This window comes from Loa loa (assembly GCF_000183805.2).
Source record: "Loa loa unplaced genomic scaffold supercont3.163, whole genome shotgun sequence".
Lineage (NCBI taxonomy): Eukaryota > Metazoa > Nematoda > Chromadorea > Rhabditida > Onchocercidae > Loa > Loa loa.
Genome location: NW_018108343.1, coordinates 5949 through 25817, shown reverse-complemented (window position 1 = coordinate 25817; position 19869 = coordinate 5949). Strand labels below are relative to the sequence as shown.

Here is a 19869-nt window from a genome sequence, read left to right as displayed (position 1 = left end):
CACAAATGAAGTATGTTTGATAGTTTGGGGGTTCTGTTTTGTTCTTCTCTAGAAGCATTAATGACTATTTGGTTATTTCTTTTGATGAGATGAGCTTTCTCTGGAATTCCACAACGAAATTTAAATCAAAAACTGGAGGTATTAGAAGAGTTTAGAATCCGAACTATCACTCCTTGGTTTCGAGAATTAATTTATGTCTGTCAATTTGAACGAGGAAGATGTACTGTTCTAACTGTTGTTGATGGTATCTGTCGGGAAAGTTGATCTGTTGAATTCGTTTTTCAGCGATATGGATTTATTCGGGATGTAATATTGTTCTTGCACGATATTACCAATTAATAATGAAAAGGTATGGCTATATATTACGCGATGAATTGGTAAGCAGTGATGAGTTATACAATAAGCAAGCAATATGATCAACTAACAAATTCCTTGTCATTGCCCTCGATAATAATTTGACTGTCAGTTAGTTGATAGGTCGTTCATTTGGGATATGTTACGGAAAATGTATTTAGCGAATAGCAAAAATATCGTAGTTTGTTGTCTAATGGTGGCAGACATCCAAAGATGTCGTTGTTTATGGTTTAATCGTGCAGAATAGGCGAAGAGGATGCATCGTCTGCTCGATTGTAAAAACTGGGATATTTATATATATAAGGATTGGGGAGGAGTCTGTAAGCTCCATCGGGGTCATCATGGAGGTATGGCTAGACTTTGGCATTATTGTCCTTTGTATAGGTACAGTGATATCTTTGTGTTATGCAGTCCACTGCTAGTTTATATTCTCTTAATTGCTTTAATTTTACTTACAGGATTTCATCACTCTGTTTGTTAGATATCGTGGAAATTTTACTTGAACATAGCTTTAATTTCGGTAATCCGACAGTATCATTTTCATTATTAAGTTATGGTATTTGGGTTTTATCACTCCTGAAATGGCAAGAAAATCATGGCGTATTTTTGAGCGTTAACTCCATTTTAGGTTGCATGAACCGTCCAATTTATTCAGAGAATTATTTTGTTCGTTTTTGATTTAGCATAATATTAAACTAAAAAGTGAATTTCTTTGAGCTGACAGATAAATGGTAGCGAAACTTTGTCGGTGATTATGATCTTCATTTTTTCATTTTCAAAAAGGTCTCTTCGATAATACATTTTGGTTATGATTAGTGTGAAATTTTTACGCTCCTGACTTTATAAATTTTCAAAACTTAATTTTGAAATTTCGATTTAAGTTACAAGTCTGTTAATTCAAAGAAAAGTAAATAAAGAAATAAAGTTTTTAAAAAAGAATAAGGGGAAGAAAAGTAAAAAAAATAAAGAAAAAAAATAAAAAGAAAAAATAAAGAAATAAAGAAACAAATAAAGAAATAAAGTTTCAAGAAAAGGAAAAGGAAATACTATTCAAATTGTTATTAGGGGTATCATTTTACCATTTCTTTCTGTCAACTTATACCAAAATGTTGAAAATTTTAAATTTCAAGTCATATCTGGTTAAAATTCGATAGCACTGATATCCCAAAAATTTCCTTCCTGGGAAAATTTTTGGTAATGATAATGAATATTTTCCTTTTTTTGGGGGGAAGATTTCTGACAAATCCATGCATGAAAAGATTTCTTAGTAAATCGCACATAATTAACAAATATGTCGAAAGGAATGGACAAATTAACAATTAAACTTATCACCGATTTATCCGCATATAAAGACGGTAAATGCTCAAAAACCAAATAATAAGCGTAGACAGATATAGGGAGAGCAAGAGAGAGAGAGTTACAAGCTAAACTTTGGCATTCTTTCTGAATTTCCTTTTCTTTGGATAAGAGGAATGTCGAAAAGCCCCACGTTTTGTAACCGCCTCTCGAGCCTTTATTTCTTGATATTTTTTGCGCTGCTTAGTCTGCAAATCCGCGTCCGCCAGAAGTTCTTCAACAACTGTCCTCTTACGCTGTTTCTTTGGGACGCGAGATGAATAGAAATCTGCTTTTGTTTCAATAACAGTGCCAACCTGAAATAATTTTTATTCCTAGATTCGTCCTTATAATACACAAAATGACGAATATCTGCCAAAATTGGGAAATACAGAGAGGATTTGGTATTATTACGCATATTTTGTCTTCATTGCACAACAGACATAAACGTCATAAGCTTCAGAACTAGTTTGCAGTTTGCATATCTAATCCTTTAAAATCTTTTAAACGTTAAGTCTAACTTTTTTATTAATTTTCGTTTTTTTCTGTTTCGGGACATTAAGTCTAGCTGCTAGATGGGAACCTTATTAAATTGTAATACGTCAGTAATCTACAAACTAATTGACCAGTCAATTAATTTCATGTGAGAAAACAGAAAAAAATTCAAAAATTAACAAGAAATCCTCAAAGCACTTAAAAATTAAGGTGACGTAAAGGACTTGACTTTAAATCTATACTCTTAAAACTAACCTGGAAATATTTCGGTAACACGGAACGATCATTCTTTCTGTAATGAGCTTTCGAATCAATAGAACCTCTCATCTGAAGAATTTCCAGATCACGTTTCCTTTCCTCGGTCATTTCACATGCCGGGAGGTTATACCAGGCATCACCTTTCGTGCGCTCTCGATTCGCCTAAAACACCAAGACTCATTCAAAACTTAAGGCATAACATCGACAGACATAGTTTCCGAATTGGATGATGCTAAAATTCATAAAGGATACCTTTCTTTGTCTCTTCAATTCTCGCCAAGATATTGGCACATGTGCTTCACCGAGGTATTTTTCAAAACCAGGTTTTATTATGCTTTTTGATAGCAGCTGAAAGGAATAATAATTTCATAGCGTCAGTGATTGCTTCTTATTAAGTGGATTTGGCTTTTTTGATGATTATTTCTCCACGGTGTACGATGTACCGTACCATTTGTTGCTTATAAAAAAAAAAGAAAAAAACAACATGCGCTAGAGCGTAGTGAAAATGTAAAAAGAGTTTCAGCAATAATCACAATTCTTCATTGAAGCAACCAAAATTTTGCAGTCTTGAAAAACTTTAAATTGGTTGCATACCTCTTTCGTTGCCTCATCTAAAATTGAATGGGCAACCGGTGTTTTATTTTCCGTACTGCATTCTGCTGCAAAGAATGGCTTACTGACAATACTGCTATTGATATTACTGGTACCATCAGTATCCAGAACAAATAAATCATCTTTTTCAACTTCCTGAAATATAAATTGACGTAAGTTTGAATTTTTTGAAAAAAGAATTTCTTCCGATCTGAAATCTGAAATCCCCAACAAAGACTTATAGCTTCAAATTCAGTCTATGCTAATTAAAATAATGAGAAATCATAGGAAGTTTTGTCGTGAAAATATGAAACCAGCATTATATATATTAAGAAACCACTTCAAAAAATATCTCACACAGAGTGCCATAAACATTATCCTTCGGTTCAAATTCAAATTTATTTAAAAAAACCAGACTTATCAAAAAAAAAAGCGATAAATGACGAAAGGAGAATAAGTTTTCTTTTTTATCCACATAATTAACATACTTAATCACTTAGAATTTCTGTGGGGAAAAAAAAATTCACCTCATTTTCAGAACAGCGAAATCCCACTGTTTTCCTCAATGTCACCTTCTCCTTCACATTCTGTCCATCACCTTCAGCATCACTCGATGAACTCCCTTCATCTTCTGGAAACAACAGCTGATTATGATCAGTTCGCATTTCTGAAATACAGAGCAAATAAGAAGAGCAAAATCAATACTTCCTTATCAGCATCAGTTTTCAAGTGCACTGTCTTTAAAGCACATTAGTTATATAAAACACCACCTCACCATAGATTTTACTTATCTACGAAATCAAGATTTAACTAATACTATATCGTACTGATGCATGTGATAAAAACTATGTTTCACATGCTGCCCAACCACCGTGAATGTTTTGGTAAAGTCATCGATCATTCAGATCATAATTGCCTAGTAAATAATTTTCTTTTTATTAGCGTTAAATTTGTATCATCATATGTAAAGCAAAACATTGAGCTTTCATGAGAGAATTGTCGTTTGAGGAAGTTGCACCGCTCATTATTTTTTGAATAATGACAGGGCGCTTTTTTGTACATATATTTATTTGGGATTAAAAGATCATTATGAATTGAAATCACTATATTTAATTTGATGGAAATAAGAGATAGCAAATGATAACGCATAAAAATATTACCCCACAGCACGTCCAAATCATATTATTTAACATTGCAAGATTTAGAAAGGCTTTTCAGTTTGGCTCAGACCTGATGCTTCACTAGGATCTACAAGTTATCACAATGAGTGGTAGTACAAATGCAACTGCAACTAAGCTCAAAAATTGCATTTTCCTGCAATTTGAGGCATTTGCTGCAGAATACATTTGAAAGAATTGTATGCAAAGTGGTAGCAATTTAAATCGATCCCGTAAAGTATCAAATAATGAAATACAAAACAATACACATAATGCTAGCAATCAATTTTTACTATTATTACAAAAGTTTTGGCAGAATTTACAATTATATTTTAAATTGCAGAAATTTTTAGTCGAATCATGGTACAAGCACATAACAAACCATTCGCGGTAATATACATGTATATAATATAGGTAAAGAACGAATTAAGGGACAAAAACATGATGAAAGTCTGCTTCGGTAGGTGATAATGTAAAAGCCAAAGAAACTGAAAAATCAAAAATTGAGGTAGCAACTTTAAAACAAAAAGTCATTCCCTACATGTATCATTTACATAAACTCAATCGTATCGTTTTCGTAAGCATCAGAGTGGGTACAATACCATTTAGACACAACTTTCTTTTCAGCATCCCTATCACAAGGTTCTCTTCCCTATCCGATGAAAGAAAAAAAAAAAAGATGGTCGGAGTGGTTGTTCTAAGTTCCTGAAATTTAACCATAAAATATGACTACTGAACTTCAAGTGTCGAAAGAATCAGCTCAAAATAAGACACAAAGATATCTCATTAAACCTTAGCAAAGATATATATGAAAGTACGTTGCAGAAACACAGACCATTTAAACCAGACGTAAAATTTCTGGAAAGTAGGAGAGCAGAAAGCATTACGTGTATTAATCCTGCAAAGATTTAAGAAATGGATGCATCATAAAAAAGTAATTTCTCACGGAAATTTAATGGGAAACTAAAAGCTCCATCATTCAATAATATCAGCAATATTCCCTGACCAGATATTAAAAATCAGGAAGAAAAACGAATCCCGTAGCACAGCCCTGAACCGTCTTAGAAGGATAACAAATCAGGACAATAATAAACTTAATAACAGTGCAATTAAAAAACAAAAAAAAAAAAACAAGAAGAAACTAGTTTATTCTAATCACAACACTGAATTCAAAAATGGATGAGCTTTGCTCCGCAATCGAGTCGCGATCATCTACTTTTAACAGTGGATGTGTCCTTGGATATGGTCGAGTTATGCTACTATGGGCGGTCCATACATGTAGTTCAGTGAACCCATCTGGATTCGGTTTATAGCGTCTCATATGACGGATGTCATACAACGGATTCGTTGAATAATCCGATGTGTTCCCGAAACGATAGCGAAAATTCTCGAAGCGCATCAGATGACGCTCAAAATCAGCATCCATCAAAGCCTGCAAACTTCGATCATGCCGTCTCATTTTCGTCACTACTTCCGTCAGGGGTGTTGTGTGTCCTCTGCTCGATGTTGGGAGCAATGCCTAAAGAACGATTATTCTTACTGGTATATCTCCTCCACACATGTGTCGTAATTTAGAATTTAAATACTGTTTTTTTTAACCTAGTGTGAAACGACATGAAGTGAAGTAAATACTCGATAAAAAGAAGATATCAAAGTATTTGAATTTTAAAAGTGCAAATCAAGCGAACAAAGAATCCAAAAGATTTTAGTAAGTATTTCCTATATAGATCGAACCCTATTTTTCACCAAGCTTTAAAATTCAAATGACAGCGAATAAAAGATGTTTACCTCTCTTTCTTGTCGTTTTAATACATAGTTGACCATCCCTTCCATTGACTCATCAGTAACTTTTGGACAGAATGAAATATCAAGCGCAGTTAAAAACTAAAAATAGCATTTAAAAATCTCAAGATTAGTACAGAACTTAGTGAATGATCCCATAAGACCATGTCTTTTCTTTTCTGTTAATTTATATCAGCAACAAGGAATGTATATAGTAGTATACTGAAATGTGATCCTGGACACAGCACTTTCTCCAAGCTTTGTCATTCTTCGCTAAATCAAACGGATGCTGGTCAGGCTACTTACGAAACACATTAGTATTGATTTAAATATCAGGGTCTTTTATTGCATAGTATGAATATTCAAATGTGTCTATTTTCAAGTCTCTTCGAAACTATTTTGTGAATCGTTTCACAGATAAGTGGAATCTCATGAGAACTTCGAAAATAGCAATAAACCTAATATGCAAACTAACCGGACAGTGTTTCAGCAGCATTTTGATTGCTTCATCAGAGATCTCGTCACATCGATGCAGAAGCACAGTCTGCAGAAACGCAAATGTATATTAACAATCTTCAAAGCACTTTTCAGTTGAAAGAAATACATTTTTTCCCATCCGTCTTATCCCTTAACTAGACAAATAAAACAACCCTTTAGTAACAAAAATCAACATTCATGGACGATGTCAACTACAGTCACGCTGGGTGGTAAAAGAATAAGCTTATTTGTGCTCCCACAACCAAAAGGAAGTTTGCTGAAGGAAAAATTGCTGACCTGTAAAGTGCCTTTCTCTGCGATTATTCGGATCGTCTGATCATCTACCACTCTCATGTAAGACAAGTTCAAGTGACTGAGGTATGGTAGTTTTGCAAGCTCACGTAGCCCAACATTACTAACAAAACGACTGCAACCACTCAAATCAACATACTTCAGTTGCTTGCATCCAATTACTGTATTTCGCAAAACCTGAAGTTTGAGCAGTTAAAAAGCTGTAAAAAAGGGATATAAAAAGAGCCAAGTAATTTGATCTGATAAAGCATTATAAATTTCATGAACATTCACAAAAACCTCGTCGTCTTCGGGGATTACCCATACTTTCCAAGAAAGAATTCATGCATGAAAAAAAACTTCAGTCACGTCTCTTAACACAATATGTATCCAATTTTAACCGATGAAACCAATAAAACAGGATTGAAAACTTAAAAGTTGCCTCATCTGTCATCAGCAAGTTGTCATAAACAGTCAGTTCAGTCAGGTTCTTCATCAGACTGAAATTTATCTCAATTCCTCCAAGCGTATGCGAAACATAACATTCACCGAATTTGAGCAACTCCAACCTAAAATTAATAATGTTGAGGAAAATCCCCAACTTTGCTAAATAAAAAGATTCGCATATTAACCGCCATTTTAAACAGTCTAAGAGACAAAATCAGCCTGTATTTCGTCAAAATCTAATGATGAATACGAGAAATACAACATCAATTCAATTGACTGTTTCTTCCCATCCCAGGATCGATTAGGAGTTGTAAGTGTAATGGAAAAATTTTTTAGCCACTTCGAAAATTTAAAATGTTTTCTAAAAGTAAACCGACGTGCGTGCTTGTTTTAGGTGACAAAAACTGAAAGTACTTACTTGGGAAGTGAAGCAAAAAAGCTGTTCAAATGAGTAGGCGATATGTTGTCAACACTATTCATCGTCAGAGCAACTAGATCCGGGCACCTAAGGCCGTATAAACTTTCAGTTTCAGTAAATTTTAGAGTATCATTTACTTTGCATAAGCAACTTATTTTAAGACCATATTAAATAATACAAAACCCATGCATGAGAATAAATTCATGCATAATAAATTTATAACTTATAAAACTCACAACTCATACATAAAACAAACCTATCTCTTATAGCGAACAGTGACGCTGCAGTCAACCGAAAGCATCCACAGATTTTTAAATTGACGATGGATCGCGGCAACACGGTAAACGATGGAAGTCCAGTAAGACGCTCATTCTCACCTACGTCAACATCTTTCAAATTTTGGCACTTAGAAAAAAAGGATGTAAGTCCTCGTTCCACAACGCTTTCCTGAGAAGAATGTAAAACAAAATATGCACTCTGTAAATTACTATCCAAAAAAAGGGAAAGATTACATATTTCAATATAACAACATTGTTAAGAGATGCATCAAAAAAACTAATGAAGAAATAAACTAAGTCCCTCGCTTCGGTTAAATTATTTTAAAGGAAGAAAGTTTGGACACAATTTTAATATACGACAAAAAATTAGAATTTTAATATGGAATGAAATATAAGAATTTTGACGACTTCTTACGAAAACATATATCCTGGAATTCATTTCTGTTCTCTTCCATTCTCCCCTGAATCTAGCATATCTATGCAAAAAGATAAGTATCCAACAAAAAAATTCAATTTAAAACTTTATATTGGTTAAAAATTAATACTGTTTAGTTTAATTCAATGTGAATCAACCTAAAAAGCTCACAGACTGAAAACAATCTTATTAAAAGCTATTCAGAATTGTTAGGTATGTTTTTCTTTTCTTTTTTTTTTTTAAATATTCAATGAACCTGAAAACATCGATGGAAATTAACGATTTCCAGATTTGGACAATGTCTTCCGAGTGATTTCAAGGACGAATTGGTCAACTGAATACCATACATATTCAGAACAGTCAAATTTGGACAATATACGGCGAAAGCACATGCAAACATTATACGTTAATGTATCTCTGAATGCATGTAAATCCATCTCAAGCAAATGCTCACCACAGCGCTGTGCCAAAGACTTTATCTAGAATTATTACTATTAATCTCCGCACGAAAGTAAAACTTCATTCTCAAATTAAATTATCTGCAGCGTGCTTTGCCTAAAGTCTCAGAACTTCGGCTGCCAAATTACAGAATCCCTCACTAGCTAAAGAAATCTCCCTTCTTACCCATCCCAGACGAACGTTATAACTAAATAGACCAAAATACATTTTGAAAACTACGAAAAATTTTTAAATATAATAGAAAAGCGAACTTCTTTGTTGCCAACCGATGGACGTTCAACCAAGCAGGGCAGCGAACATTCCTTATCACCAATGAGTGATGAGTAGGAGAATTCGGTTGTCATTGCCCACGAATAATTCTTGGCAATATGACGCCATCGGCGACAAACCCGCTCTATCCTTATGCGATCCACAATTGGTAATAGCGTAAAAATTGAGATCTGAAGAGAAAAATAAATGAAACTTTTCGAAAAGCAATCTTCTATATTAAATCATCAATATGGATAATCTGTCAACCAGCATTAGAAAAATACTATCCAGGACAGTTTAAAATCTTTAAATTCGCGGACTTTCAAGAAATATTGGTTACCATTCCACTCCACCTAATCAACTTTCTAGCTAATTAGGGAGTAATCTTAATCAAAACAGAATCTGGCAGGATCGAAAGAAATATTACCAGAATATGGTTTGGAATTGAACTGATATCCTCCTGAACAATGTCCTCTTGCGTCTTGTCAGTTTTTTCCCTACTCGATTTATTGTTTTTACGCTTCACCAACTGTGCATTATTGTCGCCGTTGACAGGAAGATGCAGTGACTGTTGTTGCTGCTGATGATGATGAGCCGTTGAGCTACAGCCGGAAGTTGTCGGTGCACTCAAATCCTCAACATCAACTCTCAAATCTTCAGCCATTTAATAAACATATCAAATTGTCACAGTAAGGTCAATTTTACTGAAGCCAAATAATTGAAAGTAGATATTTCTCTTCACGGTCTGATGACAGAACAACAATCTAAGCTCAACAAAAACTCAATGGTAAATATTGTCTGCTCGATTACATTCTATTCCAAGATAATGTGAGCATATCAGCGATGCATAGAATTTCAAGATATTACTGAAACAGGCGAAATCCTCCAGGACTACATCTATGTAAGTCAATTATGAATTTAACTAAAAGGGAATTCACCGAAAATTAATCTCTTACCTGCACCTTTCGTTTTGCCGACTTTTCATCCCGATTGGCAGGTGCTGCTCTTTTCATTCTTCGTCCTTCAGTTCTTCGCGGTTGCACAGTAGTACGAGGATACTGCCCCGAGGCAGCATGCGGCTCCTCAGTATTTCGATTACTTCGGAGTCTCATTGTTTTAGTATAAATATTATATAACTAATAAAATGAATGGATAAAACTTTTCAGTCACATTTTGCTTCAATTTAACAAACAAAATGCGATAAACAATGGCATTAAAGTGTGCGCCAAAAGAAAACGGAAAAAAACAAAAAAAAAATTGATTAGCAAGAAAAATTCTAGCCAAAGTGATCTAAAGTTAATTTACTGAAAATTTTTGAGAAAAAAGCTATCGGTTTCATTACTCTGCGAAACGGAGTAGTCAAACAGTTCTAACATCAGGATGAACGCATGTTTTAAAATATATCTTAATCAGTGATCAAAGGAATTGATTTTTCTGGATCATATTACGGCTTGCAGATTATCTGCCAGATTTATTAACAGCTATAAATCTCATTTATAGTAAATTCATAGAGAAACGTGGGACTCAAATTCCGAAATCTGAATCAGAAAAAAAATCAAAAGCTTCTTAAATCAAGATAAAAATTTAGATCCATATGTTTTCAATCTAATAACCAAACTTATATTCACTAGTTAAAATATTATAAATAAATTCTCCTATATGAAGAGGAAAACTTTCATCATAGACGAAGATCACTGGATTAACAGCGCGTTTCAATTCACTTCATAAAATCCTATACCTCATCAGATCCCAACTAAAATACATCCTCAGTCAAAGTCCCATCAAATTTCCCCTATATGCGACAACAAAGAAGAATAACCCAATAATCAATTCTACCCATGATATTCTCTGGTAATTACCTCATAACATAAACGACGAATAAATCTCTGCCAATCAATAAAACCTTTATCATAAGTGTTCTTACTATGCTAATCATTAAAAAACTTCCACAACATTATGAGAAATTCCAATCAACAAACAAAACTTCGGAATCTATTGAAAAACACGTGGTGAAATGAAGCAAGTAAGTAGAGAATAAAGTTATGGCATCGTTCAATAAAAATATTAACTTTTAGAGTTGCTTAAATTATTAGTATTGATGAAGAGATGAATTAAATTAATTACTGGCTTAAATTACATATATTTTCTTTAAGTAACATATGCTACCGTCATACATCTACGTCACGTCAGACGTTTACTTCCACGTCTCACTCACGCAACCATCTACCACTTAATCCCATAGATTACTGCATGCTACTCTCCTCTGCCATCACCAACATGTACCTCAATTCCATCGAGACACGATGAAAACGTTCCATCCTGACGACTGTAGCGCATCACGTATGCGCAGTTGACCAAGTGACTCATCCCAATACGGTGTTATCTTCATTTAGTGTGAGATAATCATCTCTCTCGTTCTCCGTAAGATATATTAACGTATCAGCATGAAGTCATCAGGATTATTGTCGCATATATGGTCAACTAATCATCTGTGAATAACTCAATTTGTTCCGAATGTTTCCATACGGGATAAAAGTGATAACAACGTTGAATCAAAGAGAAATTGGCATTTTGCTATCGATCAAACGGCCTTATTCTATGTTCGGACCCAAGAAAAGGTTATTTGGAAAATTTTCTTCAAATTAAATCGTAGTTAAAGGTTAAAAAAGTAGAAAACAAGTAGAGAAATATGAGAGGACGAACTTAATAATAGTTAAGTGAGAGAGAAGAATAAAAATAGTAGGAAGTAAGAGGATGAAAAGTAAAGGGAAATCTGAAAAATTGAATCTGTAAAGGGATCTATTAATCCAGAAATTGAATCCATTATCTTTAGAAAACAACTTTCCCATTCTATGCGTCATTTTTTTGATGATGCTTTCGAAATCAAACTTTCGATGAGAGATATTTCTTTCTAAAGATAATGTTCAGAATCACAGAGTATGAGAACTGTTAGTGTTAGAAAGTTTATTAGGGAATATTCAAGAAATCCATTCTGACTGAGCATAATCATATGAATTGAAAGTATATCCTTCTTTAATTTTAGATGAATTTCAAAACAATGCATAAATTCAAAGAGAGCAAAGTGATGATTGAAGTTCCTGATGTAGCTCAGTTACTTCAGAAGGTTTATTGGTTGTGAGCCTAAAACATTTCAGGCTTCTGTTCAAGCAGGGACAAAACTTTCGAAGCGAGAGATATTTTGTAAGATTCATGCTTCGCCAAGCATTGAAATTACGATATTGGATTGCAGCTGGTGTTTTTAGCGGTTCCGTTGCAGCTAGTAACGTAAGTGAGAGTTACTTATTGCATCATACGGTTCATTATGTAAATCAAGAAAAATCATTGAATAAAGCATCAGCAACATTCTGGAGTATTAGGAGTATTAGGTTTCCTCCAAATATCAAGTTTTAGCGATATGAAGAATGGAAGAAAACTTTGCCACAGCTTTCTTTACCTGGATGGGTCAAAATGGATGAAGAACGGATGAATGAATACAGAAACTTTTATTATGAAGCAAAATCGAAATGGTTGGCCAAAGAACAAATATGGCTGAAGAATTTACAAACGAAAATGGCTGATTTACAAAATATGTGGAAATTAGAACCTATTGAAGGTCGGACTTTGTTATGCTATACGGGCAAGTTTTACTGTGGAATAACCGTAGTTTCTCCTTTTTTTTTCTTTTTTCAGCAGTGATAAACTATAAACATTTTTAAAAAGACCAAGTGGTACAGCAACACTTACGTTGCATTTTAAGTTTGGTCCTGTAAACACTGTGATCCACTGACTCTCCTGTGGATAATGGCCGCTTTTTCCTTTGGTTTGAGTTCGGAAAATTACGAATAATAATAATTTTCAATATTGGATTTGATCCTTCTATTACAGTAGCTACAAAAATCATTACTTCCATCTTCATTGACTGGTTTTCAGACAATTCTCCAGATGGAGTTCAAGATCCGGAACCACAAAACGGTCATTTCTTTTCTGGATTAGATTTCATGGCGCAAAATGGTAAATACATCTGTTTTGCTTTCTTTTTCCTTCTCTTCATTTGAATATCAAATTTCTTTATAATATGCCTATTTATTTTTTCATCTTTAATCCTTTTTCTAAATTTAATTTTCTTTCAAATTTGATTTCCTTTCGGAATTCATTTATTTTTTCCATTCCACATTGCTTTGGACAAATTGCTAAACTTTTTCCTGTTCTAATAGATGAATTTTGCATAATTTTTTATAATTTCAGAGGTTAAACAACATTTCGCAGACGATGATGGTAAGTTTATCTGTGAATTGAATTTTTTAATGCCTTTTTATATTAATGTAGTTCTCACATCATTTTATTTAGGTGCGCTTCTGATGGGTTTTTGATTCTTAATGGTTTTCGGTATTTCTGGAAGGAATTTCATTTTGCACTTTTCTATTTTTTTTATTTTTTTGAGATTTTAGCACCCAAAACACTATTTTCATCTTTATCGGAGGCGTTCAAAAGAAAGAGGAATACGTCAGAACACGAAAAAGATGAATACGCAAAGGTAGTTATTGTAAATGCATTGACACTTGTTTGAAGCACCATGAATTGAAACTGAAATATTGTAAGTTAAAGTCTTGAACGAAATGTTTTGAACGAAATTTGCATCATCACCTTATATTTGTAGATGAATGAAACGGAGAGGATTCAAAAGCTGCAAGAAGAAATGCTGAAAACTCAGGTTTCGTAGATTTTTTTGTTTTTTGTTTGCAATCTACAAAGAGATCTTTTTGTGTATTTGTAGTTGGTTTGCTATTGTTAGGCTTGAGACTAAAATATGTTTGCTTCTGGACTTGATATATGGCGGTTTTTTTTTTTTTTTCAGAGTCAATACCAGCGAGAACTCGAAAGATTAGAGAAAGAAAATAAAAATTTGAGGCAGAGGTTATTGCTGAAAGATCAAGGTGCCTCACGCAGGCTGAAGAAAATGAAGGTTTACTTTTGCTTAATCTGTTTATGACTGACTAAATTCTGCCAAAGATTATCAGAAAATCTGCAGAGGTTTTTTGAACTTTGGATTTAAGTTTCAAGTTCTTTTTTTGAACTTTGGATAATTTTTGGTACATCCAAAAATTCTTCGAAGTGTTCTCATTTCATCCATATCCAACGGCGTCAATATAAACTCGATTTATGATAGAAGTCTTTGATCGACTTGTATTCGGAAGCGCTCGATCTGCTCACTGAATATGATTCGTCGTACAATACAGCTGATAATTTACCACGTGTGGTTGTCGTTGGGGATCAAAGTGCTGGTGATTTTTTCCGGAAAAATTTTGTATAAAATCTAAAAGGAACAAGTTATGAATTATTGTAACATTAATCATTTAATTAGTCATCTAATTAGAAAGAAAAAGTAATTTCTTTAATTTCTTTTTTAATTTTCTAATCTCTTCTTTCCCAATTAATTAATTTTTCTTGATTTTCTTATTAATTCCTTGAAAAAAGTTTGACTAGCCAATATTGCGGTTCCCTCTTACATCTGAGAACTTTAGGCAAAACATCCGTCTTAGAAATGATAGCTCAGGCTCGTATATTTCCTCGTGGATCAGGCGAAATGATGACAAGAGCTCCAGTAAAGGTGACTGAAATTATTTTCAAAGATTTTGAGAAAATCTAAAGTATACACTAAATCATTTGATGTTTTTAATAATAATTCGTCAATCATTTCTCAAACTTAGTTGTTAACAATTTGAATGAATCACTGTAGGTAACCCTGAGCGAAGGACCATATCACATTGCTTGCTTCAAAGACAGCAGTCGTGAATTTGACCTAACAAAGGAATCAGAGCTGAAGCAGCTGAGAAATGAAATCGAAATAAGGATGAGAAATTCAGTTGCCAGCGGTAAAACGGTGTCAAATGAAGTAATTGCGTTGACGGTTAAGGGTAACTTTTTGTCCTTATAAAATTTAAGAGATTCATCAACATGTTGGTAATGTGTAGAGCTTTCGAATTTAGTTCCATCTCTTGAATTTGACCTAACAAAGGAATCAGAACTGAATCACCTAAGAAATGAAATCAAAATAAGGATGTGGAACATCTGGTTCAAATTTTCACTGATTCATCATGAGAATAATTAGCTGAGGTATTTAACAGATATCAATGATTTTGGAGTCCTGCTAAATTAAAAGTTGTATATTTGATGCGGCTACTCTGATGAGTATACTATCCACGCTTTAGTTATAATAGAAACTCGATAGAGATATACCTCGTCATCATCTCAAACTGCATCCCCTCAAACTGCATTCTCACCAAATGTTAATCGATACCGTCTATGAGGATCATAAAGCCAACTAGTTAAAACTTTTTTAGGTCCATCTCTTCCACGAATGGTTTTGGTTGACTTACCGGGCGTTATATCAACGGTGACGGTTGATATGGCCAAAGAAACGAAGGATGATATTGTTAAAATGTGCAGAACATATATGGAAAATCCAAACGCTATCATCCTATGCATACAAGGTATGTTCTTTTCAGTTCAGTGAGATTTTTATATTTGAAACTAATAGGTTTCGTTTTGGATAATTGGATAATATATACTTTTTTTCAACATTTCAAAGATATAATTAAGTGCAATTTTTCGATACGTCTTTTAACAATAGCTTATACTGCCATCATAAGGTGTTGCCTTTTTTGGCTATATTGTCTGCTCTTTATATTTCTTCCTCCCTTGATGGCCTATTTTTGCGATCATGAAATAAAGTTGCTAAAAATAGAAGTTTTAGATGGTTCCGTTGATGCTGAACGTAGCAATGTAACAGATCTTGTGAGTGCTGTCGATCCTGTCGGTGAAAGAACTATTTTAGTGCTAACTAAGGTGGGCTGCGCTTGATTTGTCGATTAAATTAAAATCAAAGTAGGTATTGTTCGTTATTCACCAGATATTCGATGTGAAAAAATTTTATTATAGGTTGATTTGGCAGAAAAGAATTTCGCAAATCCTGATCGAATAAAGAAAATTTTGGAAGGCAAATTGTTTCCCATGAAAGCTCTAGGCTATTATGCCGTTGTCACAGGTAAAGGTTCGAGCACTGAAAGTATTGAATCCATTGTAAAGTATGAAGAAGAATTCTTCGCAAGATCCAAGCTTTTCAAGTAAGTACTTTACGATTTGTTCAATTAATTAAAGTTCAAGTTCGAATTGACGATTAATAGATCTCCCTGTACTCCACACACTGACATATAGCACCTTCATTTGATGATCACAAATTATTCATAACCACCGTTTTTTTTCCTTACTTTTTTTGCTGCACAATTTTTTGCTCAGTTTGAAAACTTGAATCAGATTTTATTTAGAGATGGTATCCTAAAACACTCACAAGTGACAACTAGAAATATGTCTTTGGCTGTATCAGATTGCTTCTGGAGAATGGTCAAGGATTCAATCGAATCACAGGCAGAAAATTTTTAAATTCTTTTAGCATTAGTGCCACTTCACCTCATATAGAACACAGCTATGTTGTCATTTTGCTTTGAGAAGCTAGATCTTTCAAGATTCATTTTGTTAAAACATTGAAGTAAACAGGTACTGATCAGTAACTTCTTCTGGTTCGTCTTTCAATATTTATTACTATAAAATTTGAAATTTTATAGGCTGATGCATTTCGTGCAGCACGTTTCAATCTTGAAACTGAATGGAAGAATAAATTTCCCAGAATACGCGAATTGGATCGTGATGAGCTGTTCGACAAAGCGAAAGGTGAAATACTAGATGAAATAGTCAACCTATCACTTGTACCAGCGGAACAATGGGAGAAATTTTTGAAAAAGAAACTGTGGGACGCAGTGAGTTGTTTATTTTACACTTTGTAGTTAAACATTTTAAAAGATTTATTAAAGAAGGAATGTTATTTTGATATTTTACTATTGAAAAGTTACATCAACGGATAACCCTCGTTCGTTTTTTTTGTAATATCCGAAACAAGATGTAACTTCTATGTATTTTAATGTTCATTGTAAAAAAAAGTCAATTCCAGTTTTCTGCAGAAGTTCATGTAAGTAGTCTATTTCGTTTGTGCACTGTAAAGTTACTGTCATGTTTTGTGCATTTACAAAGTTATTTTATTTCAAACATAAATGTTTACTTCAATTCTAGGTATCAAGCCATATCTTTGATCAGATTTTAATGCCTGCTTATGCCGTTGATAATGCGGGTACTTTTAATACATTGGTAGATATCAAAATGAAACACTGGGCTGATAAAGATTTGGCGATTAAATCTATACAGGTGAATTCTTATTTATTATTTAACGGCATGCAACCAGTAACGCATTGTTAAATGTAACAGGAGTTTTTTTTTGTAACGGAATAAATGTAACAGTAATTTTTGGGGGTTTTCGAAATCACTTTCATTACTTGAAATCAAATCGGAATTAAAAAATTTTCGCGGAAATATTTTTAGACTGGATGGGAAATTCTGTCGGAACTGTTCAGAAAGCAAATGGAAGATACGAAAGTTCGCAAAAGTGATGATAGTGAGGTGTTTGATCGGTTAAAACGTGCCGTCCTAGAAGCTGCATTAAGTGAGCACCAGTGGGATAGTAAGGCTGTGGATTACTTGGTAATTATCCTCTTTCTACTTTCACTATAGATATCATGATTTTAAAATATTTCTTAGCTTTGAACGAACTACAGTCACTTTTCTTTACCATTTGAAATCACGTAATTCATCAAGTTTTAAGACAGTTTTACAAAGACTCTTTGAAGGGTTTAAAAGAAAAAAACCGAAATTATTTGAATGTTTAAAGTATGAGGTTCAGATAATTGCATAGCTTCCTTTTAGAGAGTTATTCAACTAAACGCAATGGAGGATCGTGTTGTACCCGACCGTCGTTCATGGGATAACGCCATCGAATTTATGACATCTGCCATACGGGATCGTTTAACTGAGGTCTAGTCTGCATGTGTTTTAGATTGGATGCCTAATCAGAAGTACAAAATGCTAAATACATCTCTGGAAAAAATTATATATTTGGAAATTTTCAGACTCGCAAACTGATAGATGAATTGCATGGTCCTTCATTTTGGGCACGTTGGATTTACTGGAAAACACCAACTGCTGAAAACAATTTGGCTGGTGCTGTCCAGGAGGAATTAAAGAACTTATTAATACAGAATCCCGTAAGTAATCCAGCAATAACAATGAACAAGATGTGAAGTAGTTGAAATTAGATAAAATTAAGGACAGCTTTGATGTTGCAGAATTCTGTAATGAATACTTCATTTTTTTCCCCCATCCTAGAATCATCCTCAGTCATTGTTGGACGATGATTTGACCATTGTAAGAAGAAATCTAGAAGCAAAGGGTTTGAATGAATTGAGCAACGAACTGATTCGAAAACAATGGAAATTGATATATCGGGAACACTTTCTGGAACGGCAATATCAGGTATCACAATTCCATGTTTATCTCTTATTTCACTTTTTTATGGAATGTACAATTTTTTTATTCGGATTTCGTCTTTGTCTGTTACTCTTCGCTTCATAGTTTTTTGCAGGAGAATGCAGTCATGATTTTGTGCTTAGTGCGTGTATCGTTAAAGTACTATTTTCATTTCTTCATTTGTAGACAGCTGTGGAGTGTCAAGGTTTCTACCCACACTACAAACTTGGTTTCAATGATACAGAGGTGGATTGTCAGGCAGTGGTACTCTTTTACAGAATACAAAAGATGATCGATTTAACGTGCAATGCATTACGACAACAAATCACAAATACGGAACAAAGAAGGTTGGAGAAAGAAATTAAGGTGAAAATTTTAAGATCAAAATTTGAAAATAGTAAGTTACAGTGAAGTGTAGAACTTATTTTTATTGTTAAGAAATATCGGGAATAGGTTAAACATCTGAAAAGATGTCACCCTTATGTCTTTTTCAAATTACTGTGCATGTAATTCATTTCTCAGAAACATCGAGAAGAGTTTTCGAGAAGGCAAATAATTCTTGTAATTACTGTTGGTTTAGTTCTGAGGATTTTCTGATTTACTGTGCCTGCAAGTTGCCAAAAGATGGAAACTATCAATCTTAGTTCGGTTTTTTATTATTTATAGTATCAGACATTCCTTGGTATGAAATCGCGACATCATAAAATCAGAATCAATGGCACATTAAATTTCTTTGTTTTTCAGGATGTCTTAGATGAATGGGCTCATGATACAGACAAAAAAAAAGAATATTTAACTGGTAGACGTGTTGAGCTAGCCGAAGAATTAAGTAAGCCTTTGTTTCACCATTTTTAATTCTTGTAAAATTCAAATGCAACTATGTCAGATCCATCTCATATTGATTAAGTATGTAATAATTAATATATTATTGAATCGTCTCTCGGTTTTACACATATGCTGGATAATTTGAACTCATTTGCAGTGTTATTTCCTTGATTTCAGAGCAGGTTCGCCATATCCAGGAAAGGCTGGAGGAATTTATGGTGCAGTTGCAAGAGGAGAAATCATCTTAAAGATTGTATCTTACCACGCTGCTTATATGCTACAAGTTTGATGTTTTGGTTTGTGCCATAGTTTTTTATATTTGTATTTCTCTTCTAAATTTTGTGCAAGCATACAGTTTGTATATAAATGTTTGTTAATAAAATCTCATTTTAGTGATAATTTTTTTACATTTTAGTGGTAATTTTCCGCAGCGAATAATCTCAGCGAAGCTTAGTTTCTCAGATTTTAATTTTAAATTTTCGACTCACTGGAAAAATAACTCAAAAAATCAAAAAAAGATGAATTCAGGGAGTATTAAAAGAATCAGTTATCTTTGAGAATTTCTTTCTTTTCTACAAATTGACTTTTCATAGAATCTAAGAAATTTCCGGTCATAGATTTGATAGC

General features: G+C 33.6%; 4 protein-coding genes across 4 annotated transcripts; 2 read left to right on the top strand and 2 right to left on the bottom strand.

Moving 5' to 3' along the window:
- Positions 1-610: 610 nt before the first annotated feature.
- LOAG_05463 (hypothetical protein) lies at positions 611-1032 on the top strand (the record flags this gene model as incomplete). Its single annotated transcript, XM_003141000.1, has 2 exons — positions 611-738; positions 813-1032. The coding sequence occupies 2 exons, from the start codon at positions 611-613 to the stop codon at positions 1030-1032; spliced, it is 348 nt and encodes a 115-aa protein (XP_003141048.1).
- Positions 1033-1581: 549 nt separating this feature from the next.
- LOAG_05462 (hypothetical protein) lies at positions 1582-3706 on the bottom strand. Its single transcript, XM_003140999.2, has 5 exons — positions 3561-3706; positions 3037-3189; positions 2695-2790; positions 2440-2604; positions 1582-2006 (listed from the first exon to the last, which is right to left on the bottom strand). The coding sequence occupies exons 1-5, from the start codon at positions 3696-3698 to the stop codon at positions 1779-1781; spliced, it is 780 nt and encodes a 259-aa protein (XP_003141047.1). The 5' UTR covers positions 3699-3706; the 3' UTR covers positions 1582-1778.
- A 1625-nt stretch (positions 3707-5331) lies between these two features.
- Positions 5332-10206, bottom strand: LOAG_05461 (hypothetical protein; the record flags this gene model as incomplete). The annotated part of the gene is made up of 11 exons (XM_020446862.1): positions 9963-10206; positions 9434-9640; positions 9009-9197; positions 8646-8777; positions 7862-8082; positions 7606-7692; positions 7183-7309; positions 6747-6938; positions 6448-6516; positions 5979-6074; positions 5332-5709 (listed from the first exon to the last, which is right to left on the bottom strand). Exons 1-11 carry the CDS (start codon positions 10116-10118, stop codon positions 5332-5334), a joined length of 1854 nt encoding a protein of 617 aa, XP_020302845.1. The 5' UTR covers positions 10119-10206.
- A 1111-nt stretch (positions 10207-11317) lies between these two features.
- LOAG_05460 (abnormal pharyngeal pumping family member) lies at positions 11318-19630 on the top strand. The gene is made up of 24 exons (XM_020446861.1): positions 11318-11624; positions 12162-12291; positions 12418-12643; positions 12937-13017; positions 13252-13281; positions 13455-13540; positions 13664-13717; positions 13862-13969; positions 14174-14288; positions 14529-14614; positions 14744-14921; positions 15348-15497; positions 15761-15852; positions 15946-16130; positions 16332-16431; positions 16629-16820; positions 17131-17262; positions 17437-17595; positions 17818-17925; positions 18021-18155; positions 18277-18423; positions 18604-18783; positions 19162-19246; positions 19420-19630. Exons 1-24 carry the CDS (start codon positions 11521-11523, stop codon positions 19488-19490), a joined length of 2934 nt encoding a protein of 977 aa, XP_020302844.1. The 5' UTR covers positions 11318-11520; the 3' UTR covers positions 19491-19630.
- Positions 19631-19869: the final 239 nt, after the last annotated feature.